Source organism: Xenopus laevis, chromosome 5S (assembly GCF_017654675.1).
Source record: "Xenopus laevis strain J_2021 chromosome 5S, Xenopus_laevis_v10.1, whole genome shotgun sequence".
NCBI classification, from domain to species: Eukaryota; Metazoa; Chordata; class Amphibia; order Anura; family Pipidae; genus Xenopus; species Xenopus laevis.
Window position 1 is genome coordinate 102,920,968 of NC_054380.1, and position 22,124 is coordinate 102,943,091.

The following is a 22,124-nucleotide window of genomic DNA, read 5'->3' on the forward strand; positions in this document are numbered from 1 at the left end:
TTCTGGCTAACTTAATTAGCAAATTAACATAAAAGAAAAGACATATCCTTGAGATGAAATGAGTGCCCAGTGTAGCTTAAAGAGAGGAGAGTTTAGCATACATTATTTAAATTGTCTTCATTAAACAGAAAATGTTACAATATAAAGAATAATGATTAATGATAAAAATGCTTAAACTATGTCATAACAAAATCTCTAAAGGTGATTACAAGAAATTTCCTTTTTTTAATGAATTAATCACTAAAACTGGAAAAGTCCACATAAAGTAAAAATGTGCACATAGACAAAGATGTACGACTAGGTGCAACAATTCTTCCTTCTCACATCTGCTAGGATTAGAGCAACAAAGTTGATCTTCTTTCACTTGTCTGGTGATAATCATGGATAACCATCGATATTGTAGTACATAAATTAGGCATATCATTTTAACCTGTATAACACGGTTAGATGTTTCTTTAACGGAGAAGGAAAGGTCTTTTTACTTGGGGGAGACAAAAGTTAGGTACCCCAAGTGATCGCATGTACTTACCTGAAACCTGGGCCGGTGCTCCTATCAGCAGAAAACTGCACCGGCCCGGAATTCTTCCAGCGAGCACCATGGAGAAATCGTCTTCTGGCTTCTTCTTTTTTCTTGCGGCTGCGCATGCACCGTAGCGCAAAAAGCGGAACTTTAACGAAAAAGTCGGATATTTCATTCTACTGCGCATGCATCTCCCCCTGGAAATTTGACGATAGAAGAAGCCGGATAATGATCGATCTGTGGTGCTCTCTGGAAGAATACCGGGCCGGTGCAGTTTTTTCCTAATAGGAGCACTGGCCTGGGGTTTCAGGTACGTACATGCGATCATTTGGGGGTGCCTAACCTTTGGCACCCAAGTAAAAAGACCTTTCCTTCTGCTTTAATACATAATATTACAAAAAGTATCAGGACAACTGCCCCTCCAACATCTCATTTTGAAATCAAGAGTTTCAATATGAAGTTATTCCTCTCTATGTTGCTGTAACAACAGCTTTTGGAACAATCTTAGGGGCAAATTCACTAAAGGGTGAATTTTTGCTCCTCCACATTTCACCCCTTCTCCAGGCGAAATTCTTTACCACTACGCTAATTCACTAAAATGCAAAGTTGCATCTCTGTGGCTGAACGCTGGCGAAGTTTCACTAGTGTTAATTCGGCAGCGGGAGCATTTCATAGTGAACTTTTCATTTCATTTCAGCCTAGTGAAACTTCATTAGTGCTCTTATGCTTAGATCAATTTGAATAGGGCGGGTACATAATGGTCGTATAGAGATGTTGGTGCAAATGCTTTAAGTGGGCACGTATTATTACAAATATCCAAGGAAGCAAAATAAGAAAATAAATCCTCTAATGCCCTAGACATCAGCCCACCTTAAAACAAATGTAGCATGCCCTTCAAATGGTTGGAAAAAAATGTTAACACAAAAATCTTTTGGACTTTTGAAGGCAATCCGGCTTTAAAATATGAAAAAACGCCAGGGTTTTTTTTAAAAAAAAAACTTTTATGACTTTCCAGCATACAGGATATGATGTCACTGACATAAGATTGAGGAGAATGAAGCTTCATATTATCAGTTCGCCAGGTCTAAGCTGGTGAAGGAAAAACTGGTGAAAAAGGTAACGTTATGTAAAATTGGCTCTTTGGTGAATTTGCAGAGTAACGTTCATTCGCCTGGGCAAGAATTCGCCTGGCGATAGGGTGCAAAACTGAGCTAGCGATGGTCTCTTTCACTAGCGAATTATCCTCTACGCCTGTTAGTAAATTGGCGATGTCCCTGCGAATTGAATTTCTGATGAATTTTCATTAGCGACAGCCACTTCGCCTTTTAGTAAATCTGCCCCTTGGTGCGGGGTAGAATTAGTTGGGTCAGACGCAGATATTAATCAGGAGAGAGCAATCCAATTTATCCCATGTGTGTTCAAATGGGTTGAGAAAGCCCATCTCAACCAATCCGTTCTATAGAGAGTTTTATTTCTGCATTAAATGGCTTTCCCCATACTGATGTGGCAAAGTAGGAAGTGAATTCATATGAACTATAATATGCATGTGAAGCTACCCTTCTAGAAATGAAATGGCTAGAGAGGTTTAAGTGCTTGAAAGGTTCTATGTGAAAGACAGGCAATCGATCCTTCCCCAGTGTTACCATTCTTTCTAAATGACAGTGTGAAGCCAACAAATATCATTTGTAATGGATGATCCCAAGCCAAGGGTGACAACATGATGACAAATTTAAATATTACACGCTGAGCTATGAAAATGGACACTAATAAATAGTTGCCTCTAGAAAAAAAACAGTGATATATCTATCAGTGCTGTGTGTTACAGTTTCCAACGTTTTTTTTTTTATTTATACGGGGCAGCCCTCTAACTTGCCTCTTGTTTCAATATTGATTAGGAAACAACATAGTGCATATTTAAAGTAAAAAAAGGCATTAAAGTGCACTTTTAGGCTTAGAGAAAGGGCGTTCGCTTTTTTAAAAAGTTAATACTGGAGTAAATATGCCCCTATGCTCATGCATTTTTCAATAAGAACCCCCAGGTGCATACTTAAAAACGTCACAATGCAGCATCATTACGGCGTGATGTAAATGCAACACATCGCTACAATTTCACTGCCAAATTGGAAAATGCAGCATATATCAACCAAGAGTATCTGTTACACTGTGGATCTTATTCTGTTATCTGTTCTGTGGGTATGTCTCTGGAGTGCTCCATTGCACAATGACATCGCCACACTGTGCACGTGACATCATCACACCAAATTTCTAAATAAAAGAAACGCAAAGACACAGGTTCAATGCCCAAAAATAGGTTTCACTTCTTGTGGTTCCTGGGTGCTGTATATTTCTTTATAATGGATTCCTGGATTTTAGACCTTCTGCATTGTTCCTGACCACGACCGATTGCCACCTACCTTTGAAACCTTCTGCCTTAAATCAGCACTTTGAACTTTCTTGACCCCTTGGCTACCATGTACTAGTCTTTAAACCTAGTGCTTCCTCCTTGGTCCAGACTTCTCCTCTAATTGGGCCGTGAGGCCCTGACAGTATGTAATCAGATGTGTTTGCACTTTTGTTGGAAACCACAAAGAATTGGCTTATTGGCGCCTCGTGGGTGTATTGAAGCGCATATTTCATTTTAGCCTATAGAGCAATGTTTAGAGTGTATTTACGCCAGTATTAACATTGCCCTTTTGGCACACGCACCTGTTTCCCCGTGATTTGTTTTCAGGCCTTGAGACAGAATGCTGTCATTTAAGGAATTAAGAAGAGAAAACTGTGCGTTATTAGACTTTTATTGGAATATGTTTATATTCTCCTACCTTCTTCTTTCCTCTTTCGAGCTTCCTCCTCGCTTTTTTCCTTTGCTCTCAACGCTTCATCTGCTTTGGCTGGATTAAGAATAAAATAAAAATGAAATTGAATGTAACCTGTAATGCAAATCAGAGCATTATTATTAAATGGCAACACAAATGCAAACTGTAAAGACGATATCATATTTTTATTAGTGATGTGCACCCTCCCACCGCACCCGTTTTCCCTTTATAGACCCGTGCCGAAGACATCACAAAAGGGGCGGAGCGAGCAGGCATATAGTCAGAAAGTCAGAAGCCGGCAGTTGAAGGTGGCGGGCGGGGAGAGGAGGAGCTCGACCCAGACCCGCCTGCCACCCGCAAAGGGGGATGCGAGGTCGGCCCGAACCTGACCGACCTGCAGATAAACCCATGGGTATTGGGCCGGCCTGCACATCACTGATTTCTATATAGTGATGAAGACTCGGGCCACCTTAGTGGACCCTGTTTCTAAGGGAACTGACCTCTTAAGGCAATATCCCATGATTACATGTATCAAACTAATACAGAATATACTTGGCTATTGAAAAGAATAGTGCACAGTCTTCGGTGTCACCAATGCTTAGTCTACATTGAGCACAAAAACACTTGGGGGAAAACATGGAGTAGATGTAAGATGCATATAATTGCCACACATCCAAGCAAGAATAGCTGGCAAGTGTGTGCCACTGCTCTAAGCTTGAATTTCTAGCCTTAAAACTACTGGTACTGCTGGCAATTCTGACATTTTGGCAGCTTGATGGCTGCCATACAGTATTTGAAAATATGTCCTCAATATATCACAAGTCTCATAATTATATACTTTTGCCCCAGGCCCTCCATACTGAGACCTCTATGAATTAAAATGCATCAGTCAATAATGGAAAAAAAGAGAGAACCATTTAAAAAAGAAGGTTAAAGTAGCAGAATTGTTTTGGGCAAAAGGTGATCCCTCTGAGTACACAAAGCTTATTTAGTCATTATACAAAACATTAGCAGAGATACGGTTTCTTGTTTAAAATAATAGAATTAGATATTTTCTTCACGATAAATCATATGAGTAGCACTTTATTCTTATTATGACAGCACTCGTTAAAATAATCTCTTTCCCCTTATTACTTAATTATCTATTAGTTGCTCAACTGCAGGGGTTTTGAAACACTTTACTACAGATGTTAAAGAAGATTAAAAATATACAGCAAAGTAACTGGGGACTATCAATATACTCTGTAAATTAATTAAATTTCTGTTCTAGCACATCATTTATTCCAAAGCTTTAATGTCTCAAAGGAGCCATTCCCTTTTATTGCCATCGTTCTGCTTGATGAGTGAACTAAGTGAAAATAAGTCTCTAATAGCATTATACTTGATGAAATATTATGTTTAAAAAGTACTGCTTTGTAGGATGAAAAAGGATTCAAAAGTAAGGAAGCAAAACTTTGCCTGAGACGGCTGATATTCAGGTGCTTTGCAAAAACACGATGGAAAGCTTGTTAGCAGGTTAAATAGCAAATGATGATAATATATTATTAATAATTATTTCAAGTATTGCCTTTTCTACAGCTAAGGATGTCTACTTAGATTTCCCATCACACATTCGCCAAAAGCAAACATCTGAATGTTGTACTTCTTTTTGTAGGCCTAGTAATTGCTTAAAAAGGTACAATATTAAACATCTGGCTTCTTATACCCTCTGGTACCCCACTACTTGCGCAAGAAGATCTGTTATATTTGTCTACTATTTTTATTTGTATATCACAAGACCAAAGTGTGGATTATGTATCTTCTAGAGTCCAGTTGTAAATCAGTTGTAATCTCACATGCTCAACGGGCTCTGAGCAGCTGTTGAGAAGCTAAGTTTAGGGGTCGTCGCAAGCAGAAAATGAGGTTGGCCTTTAATATAAGGCTGATGCTACAAGGTTGATTATTAAATTTTGATGCTAATTGCACTGGTTCTGTCCTGTCATTTAGTAATTATGTGTATTTATTACTTAGCCTTATATTGTGACATTTATATTCTATGTGTACTGTATATTTTGAGTTGGTCCCTAATCTCAGTAAAGGTCCCCATAGAACGACCGATTTCAGTGCAGTCCGACCAATCCGTCAAATTATCGTGCGGTTAGTGGGATTCGAACGATCGTACATCTTACGATTTTTCGGCCGACATCTGTCAGAAAATTGATCGGCCAGGTTTAAAAATCTTTATCGGTCCCAGTGCAATCTATCTATGTTTGCAGGGCCAAGCAGGCAGTTACTCTTCAGTTTTGCTGGCAATATCACCTGAAATGGTCTTTTTAGTTGATGGACACATCGTACATTTAAGGTGGCCATACACGGGCCGATAAAAGCTGCCGACAGACCAAGTCGGCAGCTTATTGGCCCGTGTATGGGGGCCCCCGACGGGCTTCCCCGATCGAGATCTGGCCGAAAGTCGGCCAGATCTCGATCGGATGGGGTTAAAAATCCCGTCGGATCGCGGCCGCATCTGTTCGTTGATGCGGTCCCGCGATCCGACCGCCCGTTTGGCGAACGCTAGGATCCGATCGTTGGGCCCTAGGGCCCACGATCGGATCAGCCCGATATTGCCCACCTCAAGGTGGGCATATCGGAGGGAGATCCGCTCGTTTGGCGACATCGCCAAACGAGCGGATCTATCCGTGTATGGCCACCTTTAAACAATCATTTCGAGATAACCATGGTCTCACAATAACGATTGGATCTTTTAAAAATCTTTACATCTATGGCCAGCTTAAGTGACAGCAGCACAGAGCATGTGCAGTGAATCAGCAGAAAAAAAGATGGGGAGCTACAGGGGCATCTTTGGAGACACAGATCTTCCCTGCTAAAGGGGTGTGATTACCTTGGCTGGTACAGAAGCCCAAAACATAATGTACAACATTTCTAGACTACTTCTTTATTAAAGCTTTAGTTTTAAGCAACATTTCATTTGGTTTTCATTATTTTTTTAATTATTTGCCTTCTGACTTCCACCTTTCAAATGGGGTCACTGGCCCCATCTACAATTGAATGCTCTGTAAGGCTACAAATTTATTGTTATTGTGCCTTTTTAATACTTCAGACACTCTCCTAATGATATTCCAGTCTCTTATTCAAACAAATGCATGGTTGCAAGGATAATTTGGACCCTAGCAACCAGATTGCTGAAATTGCAAACTGTAAGGCTGCTGAATAAAAATCTAAATAACTCAAAAACCTCAAATAAAAACTGTCTGAGAATATCACTTTCTACATCATACTACTACTACTACTACTAAGGTGAATAACCCCTTTAAAGGCAGCTGTTCTAATTGATACAATAGTTGCTAATATTACACAGATACTGCTGAGAAAAGCAACTAAATGTAGCAAATTGTAACTGTTCAGAATCTGCACCTGGATCACTGAGCTGCCAGACTCAAACACCAGAGAAAAGAACATTAAACTTTTAACTTAAAGGGGAACTCCGTGAAATTTTGGTTTGGAAACTGGAGTTCCCCTTAAAATTTTGGCAAACAACGAAAAAAGCCTGAAAACACATTAACTGAAACAAAAACCTTTAAACCAAGCCCAGTACTGCCTTTTGTTAAATGATATTTGTATAATCTATGGGGGAAATGAATTCAATTTGTATTTAAATTTGCAAGTCAACTAATAACCCATAGAAACCAGTTTCAATTTCAGATGTTCTGAATGGAATTTGCAGGCAGATTTTTTTTTTTTTTGAAATATGTTTTTATTGATTTTCAAAAGTGGGGTGGGGGGGTACAGAAAAAAGAAAGGAAAGGGGGAAGGGGGAAAGGTCAAAGCCAACGATATCATATCATGCAGTACAGAGGTATGAAAATGCAATACTTCATATCAGAACAGTACAGCAAAGTACACCCGCTAGAGATATCGCCAGTTACGTGCATTTAGGAGTAAATGACAAAGCCCCCCCGCCTGGGGAGGACCTAGTACATGGGTGTCAGGTAGGCCTAAGGATACAACAGAGTCACCCTTCTCAGGACGTAAAGAGTAGCGCATAGTCATCCGTCTCCCTGAATATCAACCATCTCAACCATACATCCCTATATTGTAAGTGTTGCTTACTAGAGAAAGTGGATAGCTCCTCGAATTTGGCAATTTCATTAACTTTCACGGCCCAATCCTTCACAGAAGGAGGGACGGTGGATTTCCACAGTCTGGGAATGAGTACCTTAGCGGCATTTAGTAGATGTCGCTCTAAAGACACATCTGAGGGACCATCCACGCTCTCCAGTTCCCAAAATAGTAGGATATGAGCAGGGGAGTTGGGCAACTGCCTCCCTAATATAGTAGAGCAAAGACGTAGGATCGTGGCCCAATATTCAGCGAGGTCGGGGCATTCCCAAAAAATATGTAAAAGAGAGCCGACATTAGCTTTACACCTCCAACACAAATGACTAACAGTGGGGTAAATGCGGTTCAATTTGACCGGTGTGTAGTACCACCTACATAGAATCTTATAATTTAACTCTTGAATTTTGCAGCATCTAGAACTGAACATCAGATTAGCTATGCCCCGTTTATGCAAATCTTCAGGGATATCTAAGCCAAGATCTCTTTCCCATGCCTTTATAAATGGTAGTTGCTTCCTTGCCAACACCGGCCCCAACATATCATAAATAAGCGATATCGTGTGTGACGGAGGGAGCTCCAAAATGCATAATTTTTCAAATGGGGTTAGTGGTCTCACCAGCACTTTGTCGCCTCCCAGATAGGCAAAGAAGTGTTTAATCTGACAATATTTATAGTCTTGGAGGGATTCATTAGGTCTGGCTTGCCTAAGAAGCTCCAGGCTAGCGAGCTGCCCTTTCTCCAACACATGTACAAATTGTAGGTGGCCATCTACTAACCACTCGTGAAACGCTTTGGGCCTAAGTGCCGCCGGAAACGCCGGATTGTTCGTGATCGGCATGAGGGGCGAAGGGAAAGAGGTAATACTAGGGCTGCATTTTACCAGATCCCAAATCTTCAGAGTGTTTTTAAGTAACGGGTGTGAGGGATACAATATCCTCCGATGTAGCTTATCAATCCAAGGTAAGTGCAGAAGGTGCGTACCCGAGGATTGTTGTTCGATTTCAACCCATCCCTTATTGTCCACATGGTAAGACCAATCAAGTATCCTGTTAAGTATCGATGCTCTGAGATAACGTGTACAGTCCGGGAGGGCCAGACCGCCATCAATTTTTTTCCTGTATAGGAGAACAGATTTGATTCTAGGGGATTTGTTATTCCAGATAAACTTAACAATAGAGGATTGAAAAGTCTTCAACCAGTTGGCAGGATAGAGGAGCGGGACACATTGGAACAGATAGAGCAAACGAGGCATGACATTCATCTTAACGACATTAATTCGGCCCACCCATGACAAAGGCTGCTTAGACCAGGCTCGGAAATCTTTAGCTAACCTGTTGTGTAGTTGCTTACAGTTGATCTCCACCCAATCATCATAATCTTTTGTAATCGTGATGCCTAAATACGTGAGCTGTCGGTGTGCCCAGCTATACGGGAAATTCTGAGAAAGTCCCTGGATCGTTTGAGGGTGAATAGAGATATTTAGCGCAACTGACTTGGAGAAGTTTATCTTGAAATTGCTTAATTGACTATATGTATCTAGTAGATTATTCAAATTGGGGATTGATACAATAGGATTAGTTATGAAGAAAAGCAGGTCGTCGGCGTAAGCTGCTATCTTCTGTTGTTTGCCCCTAATCGCAACACCCGAAATATCTAAGTGAGACCGGACATGTACGAGAAAAGGTTCCAGCGCGAGGGCGAATAGAGTAGGGGAAAGAGGGCATCCCTGCCTAGTGCCATTCTTGATATGTATGTACTCGGAAAGCACCCCATTGACTCTGACCCTGGCTACAGGTCCATCATACAGAGATTGTATCCATTTACTAATACGTTCCCCCAATCCAAATTTTGTGAGGCACCTAAACATGTATGTCCAGTTAACCCTATCAAAGGCCTTTTCGGCATCAGTGGACAGGAGCATGAGGGGGGTGTTGGTACGCTTTGCGTAATGAAGTATATTAATTACTTTATTAGTATTGTCTCTTGATTCTCTACCAGGGATAAAGCCAGTTTGGTCAAGACCGATCAATGGGTTTAGTACTGTTTGTATTCTAGAAGCGACTATCTTTGCTAGGAGCTTGACGTCAACATTTATCAGGGAGATCGGCCTATAACTGCCAGGGTCCACCGGATTCTTATTAGTTTTCAATAACAGTGAGATATGTGCCTCTAGGGAAGCGTGGGAGAGATGGGCGTCCGACTGCAGAGCGTTAAATGCTTTAGTCAGATGAGGGATAAGGAGATCTGAGCATGCTTTATAATAACTCACAGTGTAACCATCCGGTCCCGGGCTTTTGCCTGTCGGAGAGGATTTAATTGCTTGGGAAACTTCATCAGCCGTAATGTCAGCGTCAAGAGCTGCTTGCTGATCTGGATTCAAGCTAGGGAGAGCAACAGAGTTAAGAAAAGTGTCGATAGCATCAGTGTGAGGGATGCCGTCCACTACTGTGGGGGATTCGAGCTGATAGAGAGCAGAATAATACCTATGGAATTCCTGAGCTATAAGGGGGCTGTGGTGTAAAGCACCCCCCGTTTTAGGATGAATGCTGTGGATGTAATTCCTGGTGACCTGTGAACGCAGGAGACGCGCAAGTAATCTACCGCATTTGTCCCCATGCTCATAAAATCGATGCCTCATTCTCGTTATGACTTTCTCTACGAAAAGGTCGTGATGGTTTGTCAGATCTGTGCGTAATTCTACTAATTGCATCAGAGAGGCTGCATCGGAGTTACTCATATGAGTAGTCTCCAATTGCCGGATAGCAAGTAACAACTTCTCATGTTTAGCCTTATGTGCCTGCTTCCTCCTAGAGCCCAGCTGAATAAGAATACCCCTAATGCAGCATTTATGTGCTTCCCAGACCGTAAGAGGGTTAACATCATCAGTCACATTTTCCGCAAAATAATTTTGGAGAGCAACCCTAAGTTCATCTAAGAACGCCTTGTCTTTTAGCCCCGATTCGTTCACCCTCCAAGTGCCATCTCTAGAGAAATCCGTATTCAGAGACACCGTCACAGACACAGGAGCATGGTCGGACCATGTGCGCGTGTAAATTTCAGCATCACCCAAAACACCAAGATGGTGGTGGGACAGGAACAGATAGTCAATTCTAGTATAAAGGTTGTGTCTGGCGGAGTAGAAAGTATAGTCCTTTCCTGCAGGTTGGACAAGACGCCATGCATCAACTACCTGCAGGCGGTGTAGTTCTTTAACAATATTAAGAGAGACACTCACAGGAACGCTGGATGTGCATGTGGAACAGTCCATGAGAGGAGCAAGAGGAACATTCAGATCCCCACCCAAGATTAAAAGGCCGTCCATGAAGCCCAGGAGAACTTCTGAGATATTGTGAAACGCAACGTCTTGATGCTCGTTAGGCAAGTAAACATTGGCAAAGGTGATTTTCTGAGTACCTAGGGTACCTTTCACAAAAACAAACCTACCATTAGGATCTTTTTTGGTGGAGAGAACCTTAAAATGGAAGTTCCTGCCAAAGAGGATAGCCACCCCCTTGGTTTTATTCTGTTGGGGAACACTACTATAAATCTCTGGAAAGTATTTGTTGGACCAGCGGGGGGCCGAATCCACTTTGAAGTGGGTTTCTTGAATAAAAGCTACCTGAGTCTTTAACCTTCGCAGTTCTGCGCTGAGTAGAATACGTTTTTTGGGAGAATTGAGACCGTTTGCATTTATGCTGACCACTTTTACCTGAGAAGTACCTCGTGAAGCTACTTGCTGTTGTCGTGACTGCATTATGTCAATATACTAAAGGTAGACCAAGGAAAAGGTGAGGAAAGAAGAGAGAGAGAGGGAAAGAGAGATAAGGACACAAAGGAGGGGAGCAAAGAGAAGAAAGGAGAAAAGGGAAAAAAAAAAAAAAAAAAAAAGGGGGGGGGAGAAGGAAAGGAGGAAGAAAAGAAGGTAAGAGTAAGACCAAAGGATAGGAAGAGGGGATAGAGGGGTGGGCAAGAGAGTGTGTACAGGAAAGTAGGGAGATAAAAGAAGGGGGGGAAAAGTGAGAAGAGGGTCAAGAAAAATGTATAAGGGAGAAGAGGGAAAAAATTGTCTCCCCAAAAAGGTAATACGCTCTTACTAACGGGGATACTACAAACTGTTACCCCCGCGTAGTAGGGAGAACCGTGGAGCGTAAAAGAGGGGAGGGTCTAAGAGCTAACCGAGCGTGTTGCTCCGACACAATATAACAGCAAACATTGATAACATAAACAATTTGAGAGTTTTATGTAAACCATAGTGAATGGAGAGTGTATTTGCTAACCTGGACCAAGCACCTCATAGTAGCCTGGTAGATGCCCGAAAAACTAAACATAGAGATAGTAAAAAAAAAAAACCCCATATCACTACAATCCCTAGTATGCATAACAGATATACACAGAACATAGCGTCACAGTAGCTTTGCATGTAATCACAGACGCAAACATAGGGAGACTGCTCAAGGATACAACCTGCGAAATATAAGATCAAAATGAGTAAAAGAGCAAAGTACTTTAACGGCAGTCATTGTAAACTCACGTACATGTATGACCATAGTGTTCTGCACCCAAAACAGGGGCTCCGGCCCGGCAAAAAAAAAAAAAAAAAAAAAAAAAAAAAAAAAACACCCCCCGAGGAAGCAGAGATGTTATTCCACCCATATAAAGGATCCAAAATATCGCTAACGGATTTCAAGCAGGCTGTCGCCCAGATAATTGAAGAGGGAGTGCTTAACCCAATGATGATAAAACTCAGGTAAGAAGCCCATCATAAGGGGATCAGCATATGGTGATGTCCTGGCGTGTCGAACATAGACACATCGCCCTGGAGATGTTGCCCCAGTAAAAGCTGTGGAGCAGTAATAATAGTAGATCCAGATGCGGTGAGAAAGAGAGGCCGGAGGGCTAAGGGAGAACAATTAGCCAAGCATAAACAACGGTAGGCCTAAAAGTCAAAGGGGGCTATTCCCAAAAGGTAAAACCAAACAAAAACAAAGCAAAAACTAAATATGTCACACTCAAAAAGCCATCAGAGCACTATAGGATATTACCAGAGATTGTCAGCCATAGGGATCACAGGGTACCTGATGCAGGTCACTTGGGTTTCAGGTAAGTAAGCAATAATGGAAGCTGACACCTTCCGTTCAGCCATCAGGTACGAAATCCTCAGAACCGTAGACGTAGTGGGCCCAGGCGGAGAGGTCTGGGGTTGCGATATCCAGGGCAGAGCAGAAGCAGCTTGCGTCAGCGGGTTCCCGGAGATATATCCAAGTGCCATTGTGTCTAGCCGCCAAGGCAAACGGAAAAGCCCAACGGTAAACAACTTTTTGGGATCGAAGAACATCTATTATCTCCTTCAGGAATCTGCGTTGTAAAATCGTAGAGTGAGCCAGATCCTGATAGAGCTCAATCTTGTCACCTTCAATGACCAGATCTCCCGCCTCCCTCGCTCTGCGCAGGATTTCCTCCTTTTGGGCAAAACGATGCATGCAGCACAGCAAATCCCTAGGTTTCCCCTGCCTCCCAAACATCACTCTGTGGAACCGTTCGATTGGAAGTGGTTCCTCCGCGCCCAGGCCTAGTAGTTGTCGGAAAAGACCTTCGACAGATCGGCGGGGTTCTGGAAGATCAGCCTTTTCTGAAAGCCCTCTGATTCTGATGTTGCATCGCCTATTGCGATTTTCTAAATCTTCCGTCGCCCTTTTTAGCATATAAATCTGCCGCTCTTGGTTAGTGGCTCTTGCAGATAACTGGTCTGTTTTGTCAAGTAGGCCCGACTGGGCCGTTTCCACAGCCATAAGTTTGCCCGCCATTTTAGTCAGCTCTGTCTGCAGGCCAGTTACCTCTTGTTTTATCGACGACTGTATGTCCGACAAGAGCTGCGCCAAATCCGCTTTGTTGGGTAAAGCAGCCAAGAGCGTCTGGAGAGCAGGGGTGTCCGGTTGCAGGCAGATTTTGACCTGTAGTGTACCCGAATGCATTGCTATTATTAGCCTTTATTTATAAAACACTGACATATTCCGCAATCATTCCAACCCCCGGTGGAGCTTACAATCTAAGGTCCTGATCGCATTTGCACAAACAAAGGAAAGATTTTTTTAAAAAGGAGTCAGTTAACCTGCCTGTGTGTTTTAAAGTAGATGGAAAGCAAGTTTCAAGTACAAGTTTCTCTCCAAAATTCTTCTGTAACTAAAGGTCTTTGTACCATGTACAGGTATTTGTTACTCCTTTGCCAGAGCAAAGCATGTGTATTTAACGGAAGCTCAAAAGGTTAGATTTTATTCAGTAAAAGTCCTGCAACGCCTCCAGCACAGTCTTATAATGAAATAAACACTTCCAAACACATTTAGGTTGTTCACACTTTATCCTCCCTTGTAGAAAGTGGGGCGTATAATCGAACGCCTTTTAAACTGAATTTTGCTTATAAGTGTAATTGTAGATGTGCCCCTTGAGTCATGTTAAAGGCGAAGCTTATGCCTTTTTCAAATGAACCCACTTAGAGTTGCAATCTGCTCCTTACAAAACCATCTTCAATATGTATAAGTAGAGCTCATTAGAGTGAAATGTAATATTGCAAACATCAGGTGGATTTCAAGAGTCTGCATTATAAGCACAAGATGGATTGCTCACATATAGCTCTTAGGCCAACTGGGCACAATTTCGATTCAATAAACTCTCCGTTCCTGAATTTGATTTATCTATTCTGCTTTGTTAGTTCGCCTCTCCAACAAATGTGTTTCTTTGGAATGTTATAAAGCCGTACAGGCTATTTTGAATAACAGCATAAAAATTGCCATTTTAATAATCTGGACACACAAATGACCCTTTTGCCCCCGTCATTCCAGTTATTTTACTCCTATATGTCTTGCACGGAGAAAATAAAATACACAGCTGGATATTCCATAAAGAAACACTGCCAGTAGGAAAGCAGAACTTTCATCACTTCAGGCAGGAGAGAGGAACAAGGTGTCGAGCTACATTTTGTTACAGCGCCAAACGAATGCGTTTCTACTTTTTAAACGAAGGTAGTCAAGACACTAGCCGCTACAAAGTGCTACCCAAATGTCTCTACTGTGTCTTCAAAGCCAGATGCAGCTGCTGATGGGCACAGGCAGAGTTATAACAAACACCTTGTCCACACTATCATTTCATATCCACAGCCTGTAGATAAAGTGCATTCACTTTCCAAGGACCCTATTAAACTATAGTGAAAACCGGAGATTACTTCATAGATTAAGTTAAATGCAAAGGAAATGGAATTTATCTGCAGTATAATGGCACAATGTGAGAGAAGAAAACTGATTTTGACCAAGGAACAGCAAAATACTTTTTTCTTATTATTTTGAAAGAGCTGTTAAAACACACAGGTATAGGATCTATTATCCAGAACACTCGGGACCTGGGATTGTTCACATAAGGATCTTTCCTTAATTTCGATCACCATACCTTAAAGGGCTACTGTAATGGGAAAAATTCATCAGTTAAGAATTCTGCTCCAACAGAATTCTGCACTGAAATCCATTTTTCAAAAAAGCAAACAGATTTAATTTTGAAATTTGACATGGGGCTAGACATATTGTCAGTTTCCCAGGTGCCCTGAGTCATGTGACTTATTATAAGCTTATGACTCTGATAATCTTCAGTCCCTCTTCACTGCTGTGCTGCAAGTTGGAGTGATATCACTCCCTCCCTTTCCCCTCACAGAACAATGGGAAGGTAATCGGATAACAGCTCCCTAACTCAAGATAACAGCTGCCTGGTAGATCTAAGAATAGCACTAAATAGTAATAATCCAGGTCCCACTGTGACACATTCAGTTACATTGAGTAGGAAAAACAACAGCCTGCCAGAAAGCAGTTTCATCCTAAAGTGCTGGCTCTTTCTGAAAGCACATGGCCAGGCAAAATGACCAGGCAAAATCATGACAGAATCCCTTTAAGGAGAAGGAAGGAGTTAAGCAGGAAGTGATTATTCAGTTGGGGGCAGTTGTTGGACATTGAGAGGAGGGCCCTGAAGGCTATGAAGAGGGCCCTTGGTGTTGCAGCACTGATGGGCCCCAAATGCCCCAGTCCAATGCTAAATATGTATGGCAGCTCAGAACCCATTGCAATTTGCATGAGAATTTAATATTCAGCCCTGTTTCATCCGCTTCTACGAGTACTGTTGAGTACTGTTCTTATATCTATTAGGCGGCTGTTATCTTGTGTTAGGGTTATCTTCCCATTGTTCTGTTAGGCTGCTGGGAGGGAAAGGAAGAGGGGTGATATCACTCCAACTTGCAGTACAGCAGTAGAGAATGCCTGAAGTTTATCAGAGCACAAGTCACATGACTGGGGTCAGCAGGAAAACTGCCAATATGTCTAGCCCCATGTCAGATTTCATAATTAATAAAAAAAACTGGTTGCTCTTTTTAGAAACTGATTTCAGTTCAGGATTCTGCTGGAGCAGCATTATTAACTGATGCATTTTGAAAAAAACATTTTATTCCCATGAGAATATCTCTTTAACTATGAGGGGGCGGCTGATTGGGTTTGTGGGCCTTGGCCGATGGGGCACACCGGCCTTGTTCCCAGTCTCCCATTCGGACGCTGTGTTTATGGAGGCATTTACATTTGAAATCATATACATTAAACAGAAAATTGTCTAAGGATGACTGCAAAGAGATGCTGGCTCAGTTACTGAACCGCTGATTAAGACAATTTAACAAACTTAAATTTTACTTTGTGTCCCAAAATTATGAAAAAGGAAAAGAGAGGATTCCCAGGAGAAATGTCAAGTGAATTCCTTATGCAACAAATGCAACCCACCTTCCCATAGTACAATTACTACAGTTTTCAGTTATATAGGGGGAAAATATGATGTCATTTTGCATGAAGTAAAATTCTTCTTTTGGAGGGAAATGGTTTGTTCTGCTTGCCAGCATCAAGCCTCTGTCTTTGGCCTGCACAACATTCATTTAAAAATTTTGTATCCCGGAGCCTCTGAAAACATTCTCAGCTGCCGTGTAATCGGACAGCCTCACACTTTCATCATTCTAAGAAGCGTCTGCTGCCAAGTCCAACGTTTTAAACACTTACGACTCCATCTGTTGAGCTGAGATTACATCAACTTTGTACCAGCTTTCCGGGTGCAAGTAGAGTATTAACAAGAAATGCCTTTAGATTATATGATAAATGTTGACTTTTTGTTTCAGTCAGTGTAAGGACATTTGCAGGGCTGTTGCTTAACTTCTTCTCAGGAGTTCCTTAAAAAGTTTCAACGGCTTTACCGGTGAAGAGCAACTGTCATTACATAATTACCTTAATTAATTTTCATTCAATTTATTTCACTTGTCCTTTGTATTTGTATCGTTTTAAAACAGCTGCATTTTCTTCCCCAATTTATACCTTTGGATTTATGTATGCACTTTAAATGTGCCGTGATTAGAAGTGTATAATAATAATTGCTGCCATTTTTGCTGTAAAGCAAGAAAGGGCTGCTGCTATTACTAAAAAGGTTCATACACAAGTACCAGAAATTACAACCCTCATGCTAATGCAAAATGTCAGGCTATAAAGCAAATATCTACATTAAGGGTTAACTGACCTGCCAAAAAAAAGTTAGAAGAAGAAGACACCAGTATTCTACAAGAGTTTGTTACTGTCCTTAATTTTGAATTTCTTATGATTTATAAACTATTTTGATTTTTTTTGTTCTGCAACTGGAAATTTCAACTGCACAGCAGTTGCTAGGGCTTCCTTACCCTAGCAACTAAGCTGCTGTACAGAAATCAGAATGGAAGATGAATAGGAGAGGGCCTGATTAGAAAGATAAGTGATTACAAAAAAAACCAAACCTGCATGGTCTCATGCATAACTCCCAACTGTCCCGTTTTTTACGGGACAGTCCCGATTTTGACAGCAAAACTTGCAGTCCCGGGTTTCTTACTGAAATGTCCCAACGTTCTCTTTGATCTCCTTCACTGAACAGCCAGAAAAAGATACAAAGCTTCTAACTTAATTGGCTTTTGGCAGAGAGCAAATACACAAGGGGGGTTGTGGGAGCACCCGCATTGCTAAGTAAAAATATATATAAGTATAAGGGAAGTGCTACTGGCATATCCAAATGGGTCAGTGCACATTCCCTGGGCCCCTGTCTAAGTAATTCAGTAATTCAGTAGATATGCAAATGCATGTGTTAACAAAGACAGGGGTTTTTAGTTGCAAAGTTATGATCATAAAGTTGAAAAGCCACCATACCACGTAAAGGTAAACCCCATATGGCGGTCCCTAACTTGTTTACCTACCAGTCATAGTATTGAGGATCCTGTGTCTCTCTGCATAATAGCAATAGTAAAGTAAAAAGTAAAAGTCTGCTGAACCTTGGTTTCTGGAGGGCTAAAACCTCCCCCGCTGCTGAATTGCAGCTTTTAAGAGAGAGTGATTGCCCAAACCAACGCCCATTTTTGACAAAAATGTATAAATATGGTGCAGTTAAAAGCATAGGGCCACTATTAATTAATAGGGGTGGGTATGGGGGGTGCTACAAGCCACAAGAAGCTTAGCCAAAGCTACAGGCTGTAAAAGCAAATACACAAGGGGGGTTGTGGGGGTTCCCTTATACTTATATATATTTTTACTTAGCAATGCGAGTGCTCCCACAACCCCCCTTGTGTATTTGCTTTTACAGCCTGTCGCTTTGGCTAAGCTTCTTGTGGCTTGTAGCACCCCCCATACCCACCCCTATTAATTAATAGTGGCCCTATGCTTTTAACTGCACCATATTTATACATTTTTGTCAAAAATGGGCGTTGGTTTGGGCAATCACTCTCTCTTAAAAGCTGCAATTCAGCAGCGGGGGAGGTTTTAGCCCTCCAGAAACCAAGGTTCAGCAGACTTTTACTTTTTACTTTACTATTGCTATTATGCAGAGAGACACAGGATCCTCAATACTATGACTGGTAGGTAAACAAGTTAGGGACCGCCATATGGGGTTTACCTTGACGTGGTATGGTGGCTTTTCAACTTTATGATCATAACTTTGCAACTAAAAACCCCTGTCTTTGTTAACACATGCATTTGCATATCTACTGAATTACTGAATTACTTAGACAGGGGCCCAGGGAATGTGCACTGACCCATTTGGATATGCCAGTAGCACTTCCCTTATACTTATATATATTTTTACTTAGCAATGCGGGTGCTCCCACAACCCCCCTTGTGTATTTGTTTTGGCAGAGAGCCCAGAATATGAGCCAGGTGCACTTAAGATACTTTTATAACAATTTAAGATAAGCAGGTCTCTTGGGGAAACTGACTTGCAGCTTAAAGGGCAATTCACCTTTATTAGCAAAACTGTAATAACACATAAAAACCACATAAATGTGTTCAAACTTCATAACCTGCCAAATTTTGTAAAATGAACATGGTAAGTAGGGAGAAATAAATCCATTATCAACTATGAATTATGCTCCTACAGAGTCCATTTTAAAAATTTGCCATTAAACATATACTTGTTATTATTTCCATATTCTCTGTATTAATAAAACAGTGCCTTGTATTAATTAAGTTGCAAGAATCAATATTGATAGCAAAACATTCTGATTAGTTTCTAAAAGTTTAAATACTGTTTAGAATATTTAATATATAGTTTTCCATATGAAAGGAAAACACCTTATTTGGAAAACGTAATTTCCCAAGCATTCTGGATAATAAATCCTATACCTGTCTTGTTCCTTTCAAAACAAAGCAAATGTGAAACAAATGAATAGTGGTGGGCGAATTTATTTGGCAGGCATGAATTTGCGTAGAATTTGTTTTGTTGCAGGCAAATAAATTCGCAAAATTGCCTTGAAGAGTCGCCGTCGGTTAAAATAGTTTTTTTGATAATTCTGACGCTGTTGACTTTAATGCGCCTCAAATGTCACTGGCGTTGCCATTGCCACTGGTGTCAATTTTGACGACTGCGAATTGACGCCGGCATCAAAATTCGTGTTTAGCAAATTTTTCACCCGTTTTGGGGATTTCACTGGAAATTCACTAATTTCGCGACGACACGTAATGGGACAGTTGCCCATCACTACAAATGAATACTTAATATTAAAAACAGAAATCCTAAAGATCAACAAAGAGGCAAGCAGAGGTTCCATTCACACAAATAACGCACAACTTTACGCCAATCTTCACAGCCGGTTCTTTAAACTGACACTAGATGGCATTGCATGAAACAGCTACTCATTCATTTTGTCGAAAATCTGCTAGTTGTAAAATGGCAAAAATAATTACAGAAAAAAGAAAAATAAAAGAATAAATATAATCGCCTATATTACAATTAAGATAATGAAAGCTAGACAAGGAAAATCAAGCGTCCATAATTAGTTTATTAACCCACATTCCTACTGGGACAAGAGACAACAAAAAGCAGCTACTCATTTTCTCTTGTAATTCCTAAAAAGTACCATTCCCTCTAACAGGAGCAATAAATACTAGTTTTAGTAAGTTTTAGGGCTAGTCCACACGGGGAGATAGCGACGCGTTTGCGGTCGCGGCGACAAAGCGCCGCGACAGTCGCCGCGACCGGCGCAGGCAACAGTTTTGTATGGGCGCCTATGTAAAAACGCCTGTGCTAACCACACGAGGCGATGCGCTTTTCAACAGTCGCCTGAAAAAGCCTGGCGAGGCATTTTCAGGCGACTGTTGAAAAGCGCATCGCCTCGTGTGGTTAGCACAGGCGTTTTTACATAGGCGCCCATACAAAACTGTCGCCTGCGCCGGTCGCGGCGACTGTCGCGGCGCTTTGTCGCCGCGACCGCAAACGCGTCGCTATCTCCCCGTGTGGAATAGCCCTTATGAGAAGAATATTGAGTGTTTAAATGGCTTTCTCATACTAAATTTTACTGCAAACTGACACAAACATTACATGCCAGCACGGAACATGAACTCTGCTCAATGTAGGATTTTCATTGAATTTGTGTTTTAGAAGCCCATTTATCAAAGGTCAAATTTCAAATTCATCTCAATTATGGGAGGATATTTAAGAAAAAATTTGAATGTATAATATTCGATGAAATGGTTCCGACCCGAAAATTCAAATCGTATGAATCGAGTTTTTCTCCGAAAAAAAAGAGACGCGTATGTCAGGAAGGCTATTAACATCTCCAAATGGCTCAACGGACCTTGTACATGAACTCGGCAGGTTTTAATATTCAAATTAGGACTATTTCCATAGTCGAGGTTGATAAATCTCACATTGAAATAGGGGAATTAAAATTCTAATGTGTGAATTTCGACACCAAAAAAAAATCGTAAATAGCAATTTGAATTCACTATTTGACCCTTAATAAATCTGCCATTTAAAATGTAGTAAACTATATTGGCACTTAGGGTATTCTGCAGAGGCAACCTTATTTATTTGTAGGTTTGTGTTCATTTGTGTGCTAGCAATGCCTACTGACTAATGAAAGAGCGTCATCTTGTGGCTAAATTATAAAGAGGAAACAGCAGCCTTTACTGTTATGAAATGCATAGCTGGCCAGTAGAGTAGCTTTTGAATAAGAGACTGGGATATGAATAGAAAGATCAGTAATACAAAGTAGCAATAACCATAAATGTATAGCTTTACACAGCATTTGCTTCTTAGGTGGAGTCAGTGACCCCCATTTGAAAGCTGTAAAGAGTCATAAGAAGGAAAATAATTTATAAACTATAAAAAATAAATAATGAAGGCCAATTGAAAAGTTGCTTAGAACTGACCATTCTATAACATAGTAAAAGTTGAATCAGCCCTTTAAAAGTGATTGACACCTTGTAGTAACAAGGAGCAATGATATAGGATGCAAAACTATATACAGGCAACATTCTTTATACTCTCATTTTGCTAAAGGTCAAAGTGTTATAGGCAACCCATAGAAAGCTCAGGAACACATCTACAGGTATGGGACCAGTTATCCAGATTGCTCGGGACCTGGGGTTTTCCAGATAACGGAGCATTCCGTAATTTGGATCTTTATACCTTAAGTCTACTAGAAAATCATGCAAACATTAAAGAAATTCAATCTAATGGTTCTGCTTCTAACAAGGATTAATTATATCCTAGATTGTATCAAGTAAAAGGTACTATTTTATTAATACAGAGAAGCAGTGAATCGTTTAATGTAATAATACAATAATGTATTTCTAGTTGACATCAGCAGGAACAATATTTCTTAAAATGCATATGGAACCGTCTAAAACAAAGTGACTGTATCTGACACTATAATGAGTTAACAATTCTACAATACAATTATATAAGTGGATGTTTTGAATTCGATTGCATGTGTTTCTAGGCTGGGATGGTTTATAGGTCATAAATATAACGTAAACTCAATTCCGTGTTTCTGTCACCACACTTTATATACAATCTTCTGTTTGTACAGGGCCATGTGTGATAGATCCAATCTGTATAATACAAGCCTCAAGGACCTTTTTAACATTATTTGTTTGAAGGGTTACTAGACTTTCTATTTAATCTCCCTGTTTTGTTGAATCATGGAAACTGGATACTCAGATGTTGGATACTTGAACTGTAAAGGTTATGCAATAGGGGTAAGAGCTTAATGTGAGTCGGGCTACGGTATCCGGGACCCACCATGTACCTGGCTCAAAAATTAAAGGGGTTGTTCACCTTTGAGTTAACTTTTAGTATGATGCAGGGAGCGATATATG

General features: G+C 40.8%; 1 protein-coding gene across 6 annotated transcripts in view; it reads right to left on the bottom strand.

Annotated features, from left to right (window-relative positions):
• rsrc1.S (arginine/serine-rich coiled-coil 1 S homeolog) overlaps positions 1–22,124 on the bottom strand; it is a 162,409-nt gene that overhangs the window by 31,125 nt on the left and 109,160 nt on the right. For 3 of the 6 annotated variants that reach the window (XM_041564042.1, XM_041564040.1, XM_041564041.1), the window contains exon 7: positions 3,343–3,450. The exons of 1 other annotated variant lie outside the window; for it this stretch is intronic. In XM_041564042.1, the coding sequence (XP_041419976.1) occupies positions 3,343–3,450 (108 nt within the window). 6 annotated transcript variants of the gene reach the window in all.